Genomic DNA, 18,710 nt, shown 5'->3' with positions numbered 1-18,710 from the left:
GCTTCCCAGTTAATTTCTCTTTCATGTACTTGGGTGAACTACTGTCCCCAAGGACTAAAGAGGGATTTTCATCCCCTTTGCATTTTATATGGTGAGCCAGTACACCCCACCTTATGTGGAGTGCTGGGAGGATACAATGCATCCCTGTTCAGTTACCTGTAGCATTTTTGTTCCAATTGCAACTGTACTTGAATTGCTGGTGGCAGGGGTTTTACCTTAGGGACTTTTTAGTCTCATCACACTCAAACTGTTAATTCAGCCTCTGCAATGCACAGAAGGGCCACCATTCTGCTAGAATGGTGGATTCCTTCTTTTTCACCATTTTTATGTATCCTTGTTGTTTCTGAGATTTCCCCTGCTATTCTAGGCGGGAACCATCTCAGTGGAAGTTTTTTCTTCTGTCGGAATCCTTTGTATTCCACGCCTAAGCTCCAGAGTGTCTGAGAAGGCAGGAAGAGAGGGAGGAGTTCAAAACCCTGCAGCCCTTTGTCTTCCTTTGTCTTCCCCCAGTGGGAGGCTGGCCATCCTGATTGGACAGCTAGACCATCCCTTTCTGTAAATTTCAGAAACCGGAAGCTGCCGGCAAGTCTAACACTGGAGTTTATTAACCGGAGCCTGATGCAACCATTCTTTCTAGTCGACCTGTGGGTCCCAGAAATGACTCCTACCCAGAGGCTGGTGAGATCCACTAGTCTCAAGAAGACCTGCATTTTGAGCCATCCCACGACGTGCTGCTACCTTGCTGGATTGCAAACCGCCAATACCCTGGGAACTCGAGCCGGAGTGTGGTGCATGGTCTTCCGAAATCCGAATCCGTCCAAACTTTGGTGGACTCCTGCTGGATATCCAGAGACCCGATGCAGGACCCAGAGTGTGATGAGAATCTGACTGGTGATATTTGTTCATCTGGCTGCTGTAAAAATGCACCAAATCCACAGAGCTGTGAGAATCTGTGAAGAAACCTTTGCTAGAAGCCTCCTCTGTTGACTTCTGCTGCAAGTTCCCATCCAGTGTCCAGTTCTTTTGTGTCCAGACCAGGAAACCAGGGACCGGGTCCTGTGCTGCTGCATCCTGAAGGCATCCACTACAAAGCTCTTTCTTTATCCTAAGGTACTGTGTGGGCTTGGGTATTACTTACCTTAAGTCTGGTGTGCATCCTGTAAGGCTGAGTGGGTGATTTGTGTGGTTGGGGGTTTGCCCATACCGCTTTCCCAAGCCTAATGTTGGAACACATATAGGTATCCTTCTATGAAGTCCCTGAACACTTTAACTCTGAAAGTGAATACTTACTTAGAATATCTTGTATGGAACTTTAGACTTTCCTGCAACTGAACCTGATCTCTACCTGCCTACAGCTTGCACCTAGACCACTAGGGTCCCTTTTCTGCCTCTGAGAGAACTCAAGCGATAGACTAGGGAAGGACTGGATATGAAAAGGATTCTGCCTTGAAAGTATAACAAGTTTAAAAGTACTTACTTGCTGAAATAATTCATGTGGTAACTGTATCTCTGTGAAAGAAAAAGTTACAAAGTGTCATTAAGTTTATGCTTACCTTTGAGTTGCAGTATGCCCCTCTAAAAAGCGTATACGTTGCTTTACTAACTTTAAATGGTGTTTTCCTCCCTTCTAAAAAGTAATGAGTGTTTGTACTGTTTTAGTATTCATAACTGAATGAGTGTAAAAACTCACCTATAGGGTTGACCTAGCTTGAATAACATTGTGTTCTTCTTAAAGTGTAATTGGGTTTTGCTCCCCCTGAACTGCATTATACAGACCAAAAAACAGTCTAGAAGTTAATACTTGTCTTATGAGTTGCTTGAAGCACCTCTTAAAAGTATATAGTTACTTTTCTTGAATAGCTGCTGCTCTCTTCAACTTTTAACACTGGGTTGTGTCTCCCCTGAAACTGCTTACAGCATTTCATCTAGTCATAGGGTCAGTTACTTAACTTGAAATACATTGGGCCTGATTCACAGAAACATTTTATAATGGCACAATTCCATTGGAAATCGCTCTGTGAATCCGGCCCATTGTGTCTTTTTTAAAGTGTAGTTGGGTTTTGCTTTCCCTGGTCTGCTTAGTGCATTCTAAACAGTTAATGTGTGTTCATGCTTATCCCTGAGTAGCTTGAGGCCCCTCCAGAAAGGATATGAGATGATTTACTAGCTCTGAACTGAGTTCTAAAAAGTAAAGTTGCAAGGAGTATACTTGTAACAGGGTTGGTTTATTATGTGATTTCATAACTGAGTGTCACTGCATGACTGACAGGGTCAACTACCCTTGAAATACTTATTGTATTCTAAAAGTATATCTAACCTGGTCCTATTCCCCAGGACTAGTATATTACTATCTTGAATGTATAACCTTAGGTTTAACTCACCTTGACTTGCTTCTTGGTCCTCTAAATATGGTTATACCTCTGTTTACCTCGGTTTGCATGCCATAGGTATTGAGTTGGTTTTTATGATTGTGTTTATATCATGTGATAGTACTTATTTACCCAAGAATGATATTGCTCTACTTGTATTTAAATAAATCCTTTATTTTTACAATACATAGTGTTTCATTGTTTCTTTGGACCATATGTATGCTACAATTTCTTTGTACCAAGCTACAGCCCTCTTTCCCTCCTAAGATCAGCCTGGCTGCTCTGTCCATGCTACCACATTCTGAGGTGGTACAGCCTTATACTAAGAGTGGAACTTATGTACTGCCTCAGATGTATGGTTTTATGATACTATCAATAACATCTACAAAGCCATTCAGGACTGGATGGCCTGCAATTCTCTAGCTCTGAACAACAAAACAGAGCTTATGATAGTATCCTCCAAGAATACCTGGAGCAAACTGGATGCAGACTATGCCAACTTCCTAATTGCGGGCAATGTCCTCACTGTCCAAAGGAAAGTAAAAACTTTGGGAGTTGTTTTAGATGATGAGTTATCCATGAAGCATCATGTTTCTTAACATTAGGTCTAGCTGTGGATTGATTAATAAGCGAATCAATTACATCCGCCCATTTATAACAGCTGAAAACTGTGCACTTCTGTCTACGGCGTTGATAAACTCCAAACTAGACTATTGTAACAGCCGATTGTCCGGCACCGCTGCCGCCAACATTCAATCTTTACAGGTGGCTCAGAACAATGTTGTGCGTACCATCTTTAATCAATCTCGTTGCACCCATAGCTCCACCTCCAGAAAGAAGCTACATTGGCTTCCTGTAAAACATTGCATAACACACAAAGTGTTAACGACGACACATAAATGCCTATCCTTCAGCAGTCCCACCTACTTGTCTGAACGAACGCATCAATATCAAGACCAATGGAAGAAACCTCCGCTCTTCCACTGCTACAGTTCTTGTTCCCCCCAGATTTAAGACAGCTAAATTTGGTGGCACCACTCTTGACGTTCAGGGCCCCCTCCTCTGGAATGCCCTCCCGGCTGGGATACGACAGTTTCAAAATTCTCCCCTCTTCAAGAGAGCCATAAAGACTCACCTTTTTAACCTAGTGTAATTATCCAATGACCTCTCTCTTTCTTCGTGCTGGTTTTCGTTTGTTGTTTGTCTTGTCTTTGTTTTGTGTGCGCCCTGAGGCCCACGGGCATGTGGCGGATAATAAGAAGAAAAATGAATCTAAGAAGCCCTTAGTTGGACTTTAGAAAAACTGTCCTAAGAGCCCCAATATAGAGCATCAGAGTGCATCTCTAAAACTAGTAGAGCTAGGTTAGATATTACAAACAACCATTCTACTAGAATAGCCTATGAAGGGAGGCGATTGAAAGTTCATTACTGCAGAGCTCCAGGCATAACTTAGATCCAGTTCTCAGTACAATGGCATAGTAATTACTACTGAAACATTGGATCAGTTGACTTTTCAGACAAATGGCTCCCCATCTGTGATTCTTTCCAGTTTTGCCCTTAGAGCATGTGTATTCGTGGGGAAAGGACAAGCGGCCATCTGTGTGCCTCTCAAGTTCAAGGGACTGTGGTCAAAATATATATATTTCTGAGGCTTGTGGAATCTGCTTAGATCACATGCTGTGCATAGGCCGACATCTAGTGGAAGATGCAGAGTATTACAGTTTGTTTTTCGAAACTCGAAAATGGGCGTCGACACAGGGTGTGCCAGTAATACTATCCCTAGTGTGACGTCCACTGTACCCAAGATCCCTCACGCGTCTAGGATCCTCAGATTGTTTTTTTCCGCCATACTGGTCGGAAGCATTTTGCGGAGTCACCTGGCCTTAGCCATACTTTTGCTAAAATATTGATTTATTGACGTCCTTCCCCATCCCAACGTCGAACTTCGACACTCGACGCTGGCTGGAGAAGAAATCGACCGTCGGCGGCTGCACAACGGATTTGGGCCTCGGAAGGCCTCTGGCCTCGGCCCGGGCCTTGGAAGGCCTCTGGCCTTGGCCCTGCAAGTAGGGAGAGTGGGGGGTTGGACATACTCTACACTCTTGGTATATAGGTACACCTTATACATTTCCTACACTTAACAGCCCGCTGCCTCAAGGTGCGTATGGAGGGTACCCCTTTTCAATTCTGCCCCAAGTGCAATCGCAAATACCCTTGGGTCGACAGGCACGCCAAGTGCAATCTCTGCTTGCCGAGGGACCACCCCGAAGCGAATTGCAGAGGGTGTAGTAGGTTTAAACCTAAGACACTTAAAGACCGTTCGAAGCATTGGGCCCACCACGCCAGGCAGACGGCCATGGCAGCGGAGGGCGCCTTCAGCGATGGCAGCGACGCCGTGCTTTCGGACGGCGAGGGCATTACGGTGTCGAAAGACAGCCGAGCGCCGGTCCCCGACCTCGGAAGGTCGTCCGACAGGGCGGCTATGGGGAAGACCCCCGGCGACACAGGCGCTCCACACACCACCCACACTAAACACACGAAGTCCAACCGAGACTCGACGACGTCGAGTGCTCGGAAAGAGGCACAAACAGAACGGTCCGAATCGGTGTCCTCTGGCCGTTCGCGATCGCTGCATGACTCCAGGCAATCATCCACTCTTGCCAAGAGTGCCTCGCTCCCTAGGATAACGGAAGTTCGATCGTCGGAAGACGAAGACGACTTCCACCCCTAGGCCGCACTCCAGGAGTCGGAGCCCGCAGACAAGATCAGCACGGCCCCACGTTCGAAGGACAGGGACTCTACCCCTGATCCTCGACGCCAGGCGTCGAAAACCTCCGGATCCACAAAGGGACAGGGAAAACACTTTTCCACTCAAGGGGAGGGGGGAAAACAGCAGAAGCAGCAGCCTCTGCACTCTTCCACACCTGTAAAACACTCCACTCCTCCTAAACAGGCAGACAAAACCAGGTCTGCTGATAATTCAAAGAGCAAATCTATTCAAGATAAATCTCCAAAACTTTCTGAGAGAGTCATTCCCAGTTCCAAAAAATGGTCCAGTGATGACATAGATAGGGTCATGTCAAGGATGTCTTCCTTGGCAGACTTTTACAATAAAAATCCAGACCATTTCCTTTCATATGATCCACAAGGGGCTACATCCTCGGGCTCTAATGATCCTATCCCCCCGAGTAAGAAGCCCCGGTTTGAGGCACCGATGAGGTCTACAGACCCCTTCGAGGTACACCCATACTCACGACCATACTCACTATATCAAGGAGAGACTTCCTTTGGTGAGGACCAAGATTTTGGCATGGTAGAAGAGCAAACCGGGACGGGCTACTATGGGGACGATGAGGACCAAGAAGATGAGGAAGACCCTGAAACCTACAGAGTAGATTCCCCGGTAGAAAAGGAAGCCCCGGTTACCGACTCCCCTGTCGATAACCAACCCCTCCTGAACGAGGTTCTCGCACGTGCAGCAGAACATTTCCATATTGACACCCACGGTGTCCAGGAGGAGAGGGACTTCGCCGAGGAGTTAGTAGGAGAAAGGAGGCCTGTTGCCCAGACCATCCCTATCCTCAAGTCTATTCAGCGAAGAATAGACCCGTCCCTGGTGAACCCGAACCTCACCAGAGCAGTTAATCCCAGAGTTGAAAAACTTTTCAGGGCAGCCCAGTCTGACCCTCTCTATATAAGAGGACATCTGAAGCCAGACTCCCTAGTTGTCACTAACACTCGTAAGACGGCTGGAACACCCTTGTCATCGTCCGAAGCTCCTCCAGACAAGGAGAGCAAATAACTATATGGTTTCGGCAGGAAAGTAGCCTCAACGTCTGCCTATCAGGCAAGGATTGCAAACTCCACCACCCTGTTGGCCAGCTACAACTACCATCAGTGGGAATAAGTCACGGCACTCATAGCCTTTGCACCGGAACCCTTAAAGGGCCAGTTAGCTTGAATTTCCGCAGAGGGTAGAGCCGTGTCTGGTTGCATTTTAAAAGCAACCTTTGACGCCGCGGACAACGCAGTCAGATTGATAGCAGAAGGTACTGTTATCAAGAGACATGAGTGGTTACGGCAGTCTGGTTTTAAGGCAGAAACCCAGGCATCATTATTGGACAAACCGGTGGAAGCCGATCTGTTGTTTGGTAAGGCGGTCGAGGACGCACTGAAGAATGCCAAGGACGAATACGAGACACTCAAGTCCCTTGGCCAGTTAACCAATAAACTCCCTAACCAGAGAGGGAATAGTAATTTTCGTCGCCCACACGGCCAAAATTCCCAGAGAGGATCTAACTATTCCCAGGGACAGGGTACACAATGGAACAACAGCCAACAGTCTACCCAGGGTTACAGCAGGGGTAATAGGAGAGGACGTGGTAAAGGCAGAGGCAGCCCCAGCAAAGGAGGCGGCACACCTCCACCAAAGCAGTGACGCTCAGTTCAGGGTACCTTCTCACGCAACCCCAGTAGGGGGACGCATTTCCAACTTCACCCAGGCTTGGGAAGGGATCACATCAGACAGATGGGTGCTGTCAACAGTATCCACAGGGTACTGTATAAAACTACTGCAGCGTCCCCAGAACCATCCTCCACGACAAAGAGTACACTCTTTAGAACAGGGGTCCCCAACCTTTTGTGCGCAATGAGCAACATTGGCATATCAAATTAAATGGTGAGCAACATCCATTTTTCGACAGAATATATCGGCGCACAGTTGGCAGACAAATTGCTTGCAACACAAATTAGAAATGTAACAAAATTAAAACTGCATATAGAACATTTAATTTGCAGTACTTAATAGTTATCTAGACCACGTGTTATTCTAGTCAAAGAAATGTGCAAGGTCTTTAACTTCATTTGACGTTAAGTGGTGGTTTACAAGGAATGTTGAGGAAATTGAGTGGTCAGTAGTACATTTATAGAAATATAGGACCAGTCCAGCTGTTCAAAAATAGAGTAGGAGTAAATAAACATTACCAGGGGTTTCAGGTTCCCGAGCAAAATATTAGTGCAAATGTATGGACAGTAAAAATGGCCACATGAGATTCTGCCTAGGATTTTATGGGATCTCTAATGGCAAATGGTGCATTCCTAAGCATGCAAGATCGGCAATACTGTTCCACAGTCATTGATGACTGTATTGTGGATGTATTTTTTCCTTCAGGAATGTTACATTTCTTATTGATCAGAGAGTAAACACAATCCTCTTGAGTTCATTTTCCAATGGCCAGGGTAGGCACCACAAAGAAGATATCTGACAGCCAGAGAGGCTGGTTGGCGATGCCTACGCTCGAAAAGGAGGCATTGGAAAGAATTACTAATTCACAAGAAATTAACATATTCTCTTAAAACTGTTGAACAGTTCAGAGGCCACAAAGGAAAGCGTCAGTTTGTCTGAGTCTTTAGGAGAAACTATCCAGGACAGAGCTATTGGCAAACCGTGCCCCCAAGTTCAGGAGTTCCAGGTTATAGAAAGGGATGCACCATGGTTCGATGCAGAATGTAGAATCTCGAAAAGAAAACTGAACCATGATTTAATGAGGGGTGTGTACACTGCTGGTCAGATTTATAGTTTCAAAATGGCATAAAAAATTGTGGTAAGACAAAAAAAGAATTTGAGAAAAAAATGGAAGCTTTTTTGAAGGATGCCAAATCGTTTTATGTTTATTGTTGTTGTCAAGACAGGCATTATGCCATCCCCTTAGACAAGTATTTCTTGGAACACCAGCCCCTCAAGGTTATAGGCCAATTCCCTTACTGGACATTGGGGCTTATTACGAGTTTGGTGGCATCTCAACGGTACCGTTACTGCTACTTGGTGCAGTGGTATCACTGCCAGATTCCAAGTGGTGGTTTGGCGGTGTTAGTCCCCAATTATGGAGTCTGTAGCACTCCAGGGTGAATTTTGTCGGTATTTGATTGAAACATAATGTGGTGGAATTTACATTTTATTCGAGTCTGTGACAAATCTGTGGATGCTGTCCCTTCTCCCCTATGGTGGAGACCATTCCCATGTGGCCTGGCGGTACATCCTCGGTACAATAGTTCCCCTGAGGGTGGTGCACAGGGAGAGAATCACATGGGAGAGGAAACCCCTTCTGGGACTAGGAACAACTCTACCCTGAGAACGCAATATACTCGCCAATCCCCAGACCCTAGGACCCCTCCCCCCCATTTCTATAACCCAAAGAACAACCCCTTCCCTAGATACGTACTGGGACTATGAAGAGCACAACTGACCCAAGGGAGATCAAGGTTAGAAATACTGAGACGAGGAAGAATGGGGAAGAGTTGAAAGATATGTTATTGACAACCATTGAGACAAATAAGCTGCATGTAGGAATGTAGAGTGTTCTGCATAACCAACATGAGCATTCTAGACAACTTGGATTAAGTACTGGGATGAAGAGGAAGAGCGGAGGCATGAAGACTTCTCCTAAGAACCACAATGAGCAGTCTAGTTGTTGCTGGCCACTCATTGGTCAATGCATAGTAGAAAAGGATGAGGGACTCAGGAAGAAGTTGTCTAGTCCTTCATGAAGGAGCTGCAGGAGCCAGCACGGTGCAGGAAAGTGCAAGGAAGCACACCAGGATGCCAAGAGAGGAGCTGGAAGGACAAGGGCCAGTCCACAGTGGAAGGACCGAAAGGCGAGCTGGCAGAGAGAAGCTCCCGGTTTTCCTGCAGACAGGGAAGCACGTGAAAGGAAGACCACGCTGTCCTGGGAAAGATTGACACTGCAGTGTTCCTGGGCAGACCAGAGCCCACTACAAAGGGGAGCACTCAGGCTGGCTGCTGGGAAACACAGTACCTGGCAGGCATGTGAACCATGTCTGTCCCCCAACAAGAGAAACTTAAGAGTCTGGGACCCACCAAACAAAAGCAACAGGAGTCCTCTTCCTTGTGGCGGTACTTGGGAGGAAAGGGCTCCAAGTACTCACACACAAAGAAGGTGTCTGGGACCCACTACACGAGAACCACACAAGTCATCTTCCTCGTGGTGGTACATGGGAGAAGAGAGCTCCAAGTACCCTCAGGCAAAGAAGGGGGGTTTGGGACCCATTACAGGAGAAACACACAATTCCTCTTCCTTGTGGTGGTACTTGGGAGAAGAGGGCTCCACAGTAACCACAGAGTAATTTACTAAGGACCACACTTGGCAGGGAAGTGAACCAAGTTAACCCAAGCAGAAAGAGAGAAAGGCAGAGATCTAGGACCTACAAGAGAAGGAACCAGGGCAAAGGAGTCATTGCCCCTGGCTGTGGTCCAATAAATAGACAGTTGCCAAGAGAAGGAACCAGGACAAGGGAGTTGTTGCCCAGGTTGCTACGAAGTTTGTGCAACAGAGAAATGTGTAAGAACTTTATGGAACTTTGTTTTATATTTAAGAACTTTGGGTTTGGAACTCTTTGATTGGATCTACAACCTATTCTTCTGAATTAAGAAGACATTTTGTTTTTTATAGGTTAGTAAAAGGTGTGAGGGATGGAAATGGGCTTTGGACTTGTGACAGACCGTGGACTATTTACTTTAGACAAGACATACTGGCAGTTTCCTTAGTTTTGGTTAAGGATGGGAAACCCCTCTTAGCTTTAGGGAAAGACAGGAGTTTCCCCAGTCCCCCACCCTTTTCCTTTCAATAAAAGTATATGTCAATCAACATGAGCCCACTGTGTCCGAGTCCTACTTCTACATTCTTACAGGTCACTAATGGTTTTTTAAGTCTTATCCAACGTGATACGCAGACATCTCAACATCTGTCCAAAATACAAGATTGTGGAATTATACATTGTTTCCCAACACAAATAAAGGTGACAAGCAGGGATGTCAGTTGGTCCCAATGTATTCCTTCTGGATGTTGATTCTAGTACTTCTCTTAGGAAAGTTAATCCACCCTCCACCTGAAGGGTTCATTTTAAAGCATGCACCCTTATGCAGCCTTATTAAATGAATGTAGAGATGAGGGGGCAGTCTCATTTTTATCTGAACCTAATCTTCTGAAAGAGCAGTGCTTGTGTCAGTAATTTTAATAAGATAGCTGAAAAGGCATCATTCATGATTAAATGGCTTTTTACGTTATTTCAGGTTTGCGGCATTCTGATTGGAGAAGTTGGAGGTATATAAGACAAAGGTCTGCTCCATGATTTTAAGGCCGCAAAATCTAGGGTTGTTAGAACTGTCATTTCTTGGAGGGGTTGCAAAATAAATTCCTGGGCCAAATAGCAGGTCTCCCTGCAGATACACCTGCTAGCCCCTTGTGAGCCGAATTGAGGGTGTTCAATTTGAGTGTCAGGCCAGTTAAGAATGTTCCTTATTTTTTAAAAGCACATCTGGGATTTTCTGCTAATCATAAAGTGAATTTCAGTGCAAGTGCGATTGTAGCCTTCCCTGGTGAAGAGAAATACTTGTGGTTATGGGCGGTTGTAAGTCACTGTCCATTTGAATAGGGATGCAATATAACTACATTTGGTGCATTAAGCCACCTCAAAATAGCTCCAAAAGCAAGAGCGTTTCCGATGGAAAAAAAGTCAGATGTCCAAAATATACACAGGCTGCCAACTTTAGCCTTATATACAGACTTACATACACATATAAAATGGCAAGGAGAAATCTGTCAAATAAGATTCCCAGAATGCAGGAGGCTGGTGGTAATGGTACGTTTAAATGTACCCACTCCTCAATAAATTAAGAAAGTGTGCAGGAGGAAGCACAAAGTGCGCTTGCAAAATAGGAGTCAAAGAGTTGGTTCATTTTCTGTTAATTTGCTGTTGTTTCTGTTTTGCATAAGCGTGGAATGCATGGGAGCTATGCTATATATAATTAATTGTAATGTTCAGACTTGTGTATATAGCAAGTTTGATTGTGTTAAAGTTGCTTTTTTATTTCGGGCTTGTTCTGTGTGAATTGTATGAAAAATATGAAACATGTTTTTAAATGTTGCTGACTTAATGGAGAAATATAAATATGAATTAGTACTTCAGGTCATTACATGGTAGCCTTTAAAGATCACTTCATTGGGCCTTTGGAGGTTACCTCCTGAGAATTATTTGGGAATGTTATGGCAAATGGTGTGTGATAAAGCTCCAGAAGGCTGTTGCATTGGTGAAAAAGTGGTTAGGAATAAAAATAATACCTTTCTCAATTATTTGGAGCCTATTTACTCTGCCCAAAAGGGATTTTACACAAGACTTAGTGGCAAACATTGGTCAAACCTTTGAGCATTTGATGACCACTTCATAGAGGGGTGTGGTGCTGTTAACTGAGTATTTGAATCAATTAATTGACTTGTTAGTTTGAACCTATTAACAATCAATTAATTGTATTGGAATACAGGGCAAATTAATTATGAAAAATGTGGCATGCATTTACCGTATCTGCCCATTAACCATGTGCTAGATGGGCAGGTTATCAAACGAAGACCATTTTTCCGCTAGGACACTATGTAATAATAAATACAGGAGACACCAAAATGAATATTGTCGATAAATGTACATGGTGGGATCAAACACAAACATCACTTGTACAGAAAGTGTGCATGCCCATTATTTAATAAAGGAAAGTTGGGTATGCATACCACCTCCTTGTCCATTATGTTCATACTAGTTGTATCAAACAGAATATGTCAATTTTCTCCATGACACAAACATGGTTCAAATATTGTACTCATTAATACATTTGTCAGCTGGGCAAAGTAACTGGAGATGACATGGTTTTAGCAATGACACTACCAAAACAAGTAAGGACATTTACTGAAGAAGTATGTGCATGGTGGTACCAAACAAATCTTGCATGTATAAAAATAATCCAGCTGGAAACGCAGCGGATCATTGGCCAACATTCTTGCACAGTCCAGGACTCTGTCCTGACTACAGTGCTACTGAGGTCTCATCCATTCAGCACCCCCTTCTAGGCCTTCACACCATGGCCCAGGGCAACTGGCGAGCAACAATTTAGGGTGCCGTGAGCAACATGTTGCTCCCGAGCTACACGTTGGGGATCCCTGCTTTAGAACATCAGAAGATTCTCCTCGAGGAGATCGCTATTCTGATAACAAAGGACGCGATAGAACTCGTCCCGGGACACCAGGTAAACAAGGGTATTTATTCAACTTACTTCCTTGTGCCAAAAAAAGATTTGACAATGCGCCCAGTATTGGACTTACGGCCTGCCAACAAGTATGTCAAGCCCCAAAAGTTTTGTATGACTACGCTACAAGAGGTAATCCCCCTCCTAAAAAAGGGGGGATTACATGGCAACCTTGGATATGAAAGATGCCTATTTTCATATTTCCATGTTCCCAGCGCACAGAAGGTACTTACGCTTCAAGGTGGACAGTCAGCACTACCAATTCAAGGTACTGCCCTTCGGGATAGCTTCGGCACCAAGGGTATTCACCAAGGTGCTGGCGGTGGCAGCTGCACACCTACGCAGGGAGGCAATCCCGGTGTACGCTTATCTGGACGACTGGCTCATAACGGGGGAAACCCCAGTAATTTGCAGGACAGACATTCAAAGGACTATCGACCTCCTCCACGAATTAGGCTTCTCAATCAACGAGAAAAAGTCAAGCCTGGTGCCAAGCACCTCCAAACAGTTCCTAGGAGCAATCCTAGATACTCAAGAGGGGTTGACCTTTCCTTCAGAGGAAAGAATTCAGAATATACTACTGCAAATTCTGCAATATCAGTCCGGTCACCAAATAACGGTACGCAAAGCAATGCGTTTACTGGGCATGATGGCGTCATGCATTTACCTGGTCCCCCACGTGCGCCTGTGTCCCATGCAGGAATGGTTGGCGAAACAGTGGTCTCAGGCAAGTGGTCAGTGGGACGATCTAGTGGTCGTTTCGCCAACACTAGTACAAAGCCTTCATTGGTGGACAAGAGAGAATCTTGCACAGGGAAAACCCTTTTACGATCCCGAAGTACAGGCAGTAGTCACTACCGATGCATGTCTGACGGGGTGGGGAGCTCACCATCTCCACCACACAGCTCAGGGTCTCTGGTCTCCCTCAGTGGCCAAGAACCACATCAACCTGCTAGAGCTTCTGGCAGTATTCAGAGCGCTTCAAGCGTTCGAGCCCCACCTACTAAACCTGTCAGTGCAAATCCGGACGGACAGCACAACAGCCATGTTCTACCTGAACAAGCAAGGAGGGACTCGTTCGCCAAATCTGTCCAAGCTTGCCCAGAAAATCTGGATATGGGCACTCAGACGGAACATCTTCCTGTCATCGCAACATGTTCCAGGAGAGCTCAATTCCCTAGCGGATGCTCTGAGCAGAGACTCCCTCCCAGAGGAACACGAATGGGTTCTACACAGAGAGGTCGTAGAAAATATCTTCTCTCAGTGGGGTTTCCCCACTATAGACTTATTCGCCACAAGCGAAAACAGACAATGCCCAGGATTTGCATCCAGGTTCCCCCAACCAGACTCCCAGGGGAACGCCCTGTGGATGAACTGGTCAGGGATGTTTGCGTACGCTTTTCCACCAACTCCTCATCAGGAAGGTGGTGAACAAGATGAACAGAGAGTCGATGACGCTCGTCCTAGTTGCTCCCATGTGGGCAAGACAACCGTGGTTCCCACACCTACGCAAGATGGCGGTGTGCGAGCCTACCAGCCTGGTACAACCTACTTTCCCAGCACCAAGGTCAAACAGTGCATCAGCAACCCAACTCAATGAACCTGGCAGCATGGCTCCTGAGGCCATAGAGTTTGGTCATCTCAATTTACCACAGAGGTGTATGGACATCCTAAAGGAATCTAGGAAACCAAACACAAGGCACTGTTACTTTGACAAGTGGAAGAAATTCGTTATCTGGTGCCAGAGTAGACAAATCAACCCAGTTGATTGCACTCCTTCAACTATTGTTACATACATGCTCCACCTGCTATATGCAGGATTAGTTTTTAACTCACTGAAAGTACACCTGGCAGCCCTGTCGGCATACACCACTTCCCATAACAAAGTCTCGTGGTGGAAAGTACCAGTAGTTAAAGCCTTCATGGAAGGAGTAAAGAGACTTCACCCTCCTATTTCGAACCCACCACCAGGGTGGGACCTTAATGTGGTGCTATCTAAGCTTATGGGGCCCCCTTTCCAGCCCATGCATAAAAGCAGTGTCAAACACCTGACTTATAAAAACGGCCTTCTTAGTAGCTATCACTTCTATAAGAAGGGTCAGTGAAATTCAGGCTCTGTCAGTGCAGGATCCCTTCTTTACTGTCCATAAAGACAAACTGGTTTTACGCACACACCCTAGGTTCTCACCTAAGTTTATATCTAAATTCCATGTAAACCAGTCCATCGAGCTTCCCGCTTTCTTCCAGGTCCCTCAAAGCTCAGCTGAGGTGAAACTACACACCCTAGATGTGCGTAGGGCGGTCCTCTACTATGTAAATAAAACCAGACCGCTAAGGAAAACAGATCAACTGTTTGTCTCCGTAGCTACAGGCAGAGAGGGGGATCGCATCTCTAAAGGTGCCATCTCAAAGTGGATTATTAACTGTATCCAGCTGTGTTACTCACTCTCTGAAAGAACTCTGCCTTTCACGCTAAGAGCCCACTCTACTAGAGGCATTGGGGTCACTCTGGCTTTCATTGCAAATGTACCCCTTGACACCATTGCAAAGGAGCTACTTGGAGCTCTATTCACACTTTTACTCAGCATTACTGCATTGACACCCATTCCAAGGCAGATACACAAGTGGGACAAGCGGTTCTAAGACACTTATTTGCTCATGACCCTTCTCACATCCCACCTCCTTCTTCAGGTACTGCTTGCTAATCTATGCACAGCATGTGATCTAAACAGATTCCACAAGCCTCATAAGGGATACATTACTCACCGTAATTGTATTTCTGATGCTTGTATCTGCTTAGATTCACATGCGACCCACCCTTCCTCCCTTCTGAGAGAAGGCGCATGGTTGCTTGTAGTCTTACCTTTCTATCTATCTGCTTGGATTATCTGTACTCACGCTACTCCTCATGCTACCTCATGTCAGAAAAAATACAATCTGAGGATCCTAGACGCGTGAGGGATCTTGCGTACAGTGGACGTCACACTATGGATAGTATTACTGGCACGCCCTGTGTCAACGCCCATTTTCGAGTTTCGAAAACAAACTATAATACTCTGCAGCTTCCACTAGATGTCGGCCTATGCACAGCATGTGAATCTAAGCAGATACAAGCATCAGAAATACGATTACGGTGAGTAATGTATCCCATATTTGCCATGCAGTCTGGACTCTGGGAATTGTGGGGGGCAGCGGCAGTCCAGGGTTAATGCTGTACTTGAACTCTGTTTTTAGCCACTATAATGCATAGCCAGCTTTCTGAAGCTAAGCATTTGTCTAATGATCCAGATGCCTATTAACTAAATGTTTGAAATAGTGTTTGAAAATGCACATAATCCTAAAACAAAAAAAATGTTAATTCTGCTTTTAAACTTCAGGTATTGTAATTGAAAAGGGAACAGAAAAGCAAATGCCTCCTGTTCTGCAGTACAACATTCTGCAAGTGGCTCTTGAGTTGCCTGCAAATAAATTCTCCTGGTTCAATGCACAGGTATGTGTTTTTGAAGTTACTGTTTGGCATTGTTTCGTTGTGTTCCGAATTATTATATATACAATTTCTGTTGTGTAACTCAATTCCTATTGGTGGTTGATTGTGCACATGACAATTGATATATTAAAATGTTTACTAAGAGGTGATGCAAAATGTCAGCCCTTAGGATTTATATGACTTTGTATTGATTAGAAATCATTAAAAAATTCAGGACACCAAATAATTTCTATAGTTTTGCTATGTCATTTCAAAAAAATAAGTGGGAGAACGAAGAGGAAAAACTTGGGCTGAAGTCCTCAAGTAATGAACAGTAGTTGGGTGGAAAAGGCTACCTGAAAACAGATGAGAACGGGGAAGACATTGAGAGGTTGGCCAAACCCCAATCAATGTAGTGTGTGTGTATAAGGAGTCAAAGCTTGGTCTCAGGAAAAGTGTGCAAGTGGTCTAGGGCTACAATGAGTACACACAGAACACCACCACTAATTCAAGTTAGTCAATAAGTATATGAAAAAACTATTAGTTTCTTATGCCTTTCTAAACACAGTAAGAATTCAAATATCACAGTTAAGTAAGGTAGACAAAAACCATATAGTGTGTGTGTGTGTGTGTGTGTGTGTGTGTGTGTGTGTATATATATTTCTGAGGCTTGTGGAATCTGCTTAGATCACATGCTACGCATAGGCCGATATCTAGTGGAAGCTGCAGAGTATTACAGTTGTTCTTGAAACTTGAAAAGGGACGTCGACAGGGCGTGCCAGTAATACTATCCCTAGTGTGACATCCACTGTACCCATGATACCTCACGCGTCGAGGTCCCTCAGATTGTTTTTTTCCGCCATTCCAGAGGGACGCGTATAGCAGAGTTCCTCTTTCGTCATAAGGCCATTACTTATTTCAATTACTGATAGTTCATCTTTCTATCCTTTACTTCACCGATCATCGAAACATCACGCCGGTGAAGACAAAGAGACTTCCCGTCAAAAGACTACCGCGATGGACCGTTAGGCCTTGGAAGGCTGCCCCGGGCCTTGGCCCCGACAGTAGGGAGAGAGGGGGGGAGGTAATTTTAGGATGTATATTCCCCTTTCCTTGCACTATTTTCGCCTAGCTGCCATAGTTTGTAGTTATGGACAATACCCCATTAAATGTTGCCCCAAGTGCAATTGAAAATTTCCGTGGGTCGATGAGCATTTAGTCCCTATCTTGTGTCTCCCAAGAGACCATGTCAAAGGGTCTTGTCGAGCTTGTAGGCTCTTCAAGCCCAAGACTTTAAAGGACCAATCCACAAAACGCTGGGCACACTATGCCAGGCAGCTCGAGGCCATGGAGGTAGAAGGCGCTTTCAGCGATGGCAGCAACGCCGCTGTTTCGGACAGCGAGGGCGACTGGGTAGCTTCGGCTACGCAAGCGCAGGCCCCCGACCCTGTGAGACAGGCCGGCGGCCCTGTTGTGGGGACTACACCCGGTGGCGGAAGCGCAGCAATTCCATCCACCACTAAACACACAACCCCACGTCGAGACTTGACACGTGTCAAGCAGTCAACAGCGCACGACACCCAGGGAAAGGTCAGTTGAGTCCCTGTCCTCTGGGCACTCTCGCTCGAGATCGCCACACAACAGGGCCCGACCGGCGAAAGACGGCGCGGGTGTCGCACGTAAAACTCCATCCGAGGGCCGATCGTCCGTGGACGAGGCCTCGGCTCTTCCCACAACCGAAAGTCGACGCTGTGCGTTGGATCAGGTAGCAGGCTCCAAACAGTCGGATAAACACGGCTCTGGGTGCCCTCCACAAAAACAGTGACTATACGATTCAGGTGCCCTCCCATGTCTCTTCAGTATGAGGGCGCATTTCCAGCTTCACCCACGCATGGGAGGGAATCCCCTCAGACTGATGGGTGCTGTCCACAGCAGCCGAATACTGTATAGAGCTCCTACAACTGCCCCAAAACCACCCCCCACGACAAAGTCCATTCAAAAGAACACCAGCGTATCCTCCTCGAGGATGTCGTCACACTTCTGCTGAAGGACGCCATCAAAATCGCCCTGGCCAACCAGGTAAACAAGAGTATTTATTCAACCTACTTCATTGTGTGAAAAAAATATCTCTCCATGCGCCCAGCATTAGATTTGCGGCCTGCAAACACATATGTAAAGCCACAAAAGTTCTGCATGACTACGCTACAAGAGGTAATCCCTTTACTAAAAAAGGGGGATTTACATGGCAACAATGGACATGAAAGATGCCTTTTTTCATATTTCAATGTTCCCAGCGCACAGAAGATTCTTGTGTTTCAAGATAGCGAACCAGCACTACCAATTCAAAGTGCTACCTTTCGGAATAGCATCTGCTCCAAGGGTATTCACAAAGGTACTGGCGGTGGTGGCAGCACACCTGCGCAGGGAGGCAATCCCAGTGTACCCTTACCTGGGCGACTGGCTCATTACAGGGGCGTCCCCCCTAATTTGCAAACAGAACATTCAAAGGACTATCAACCTCTTTTAATTGGGCTTCTCAATAAAGTAGAAAAAATCAAGCCTAGTGCCAAGCACAACCAAACAGTTCCTATGAGCGGTCCTAAACACTCAATGGGGGTTGGTCTTTCCGTCAGAGGAAAGAGTTCAAAATATGCTGTTGCAAATACCACATTATCAGGCCGGCCGCGAGATAAGGGTGCGCAAAGCGATGCGCTTGCTAGGCATGATGGCATCTTGCATTTACCTGGTTCCACATGCACGCATGCGAAACAATGGTCTCAGGCAA

The 18,710-nt window shown here is 45.7% G+C and overlaps 1 protein-coding gene across 1 annotated transcript in view; it reads left to right on the top strand.

Moving 5' to 3' along the window:
- The window catches only part of URB1 (URB1 ribosome biogenesis homolog), a 2,274,827-nt gene that overhangs the window by 892,147 nt on the left and 1,363,970 nt on the right, over positions 1-18,710 (top strand). Inside the window, exon 14 of the mRNA XM_069636341.1 lies at positions 15,837-15,949. Within this exon, the coding sequence (XP_069492442.1) occupies positions 15,837-15,949 (113 nt within the window). The remainder of the gene's footprint in view (positions 1-15,836; positions 15,950-18,710) is intronic.

This window comes from Ambystoma mexicanum, chromosome 7p (genome assembly GCF_040938575.1).
Source record: "Ambystoma mexicanum isolate Mex_15411 chromosome 7p, UKY_AmexF1_1, whole genome shotgun sequence".
In the NCBI taxonomy this organism is placed as follows: domain Eukaryota; kingdom Metazoa; phylum Chordata; class Amphibia; order Caudata; family Ambystomatidae; genus Ambystoma; species Ambystoma mexicanum.
Note: the sequence above shows the minus strand (reverse complement) of the source record. Positions and strands in the feature narration are given on the sequence as shown.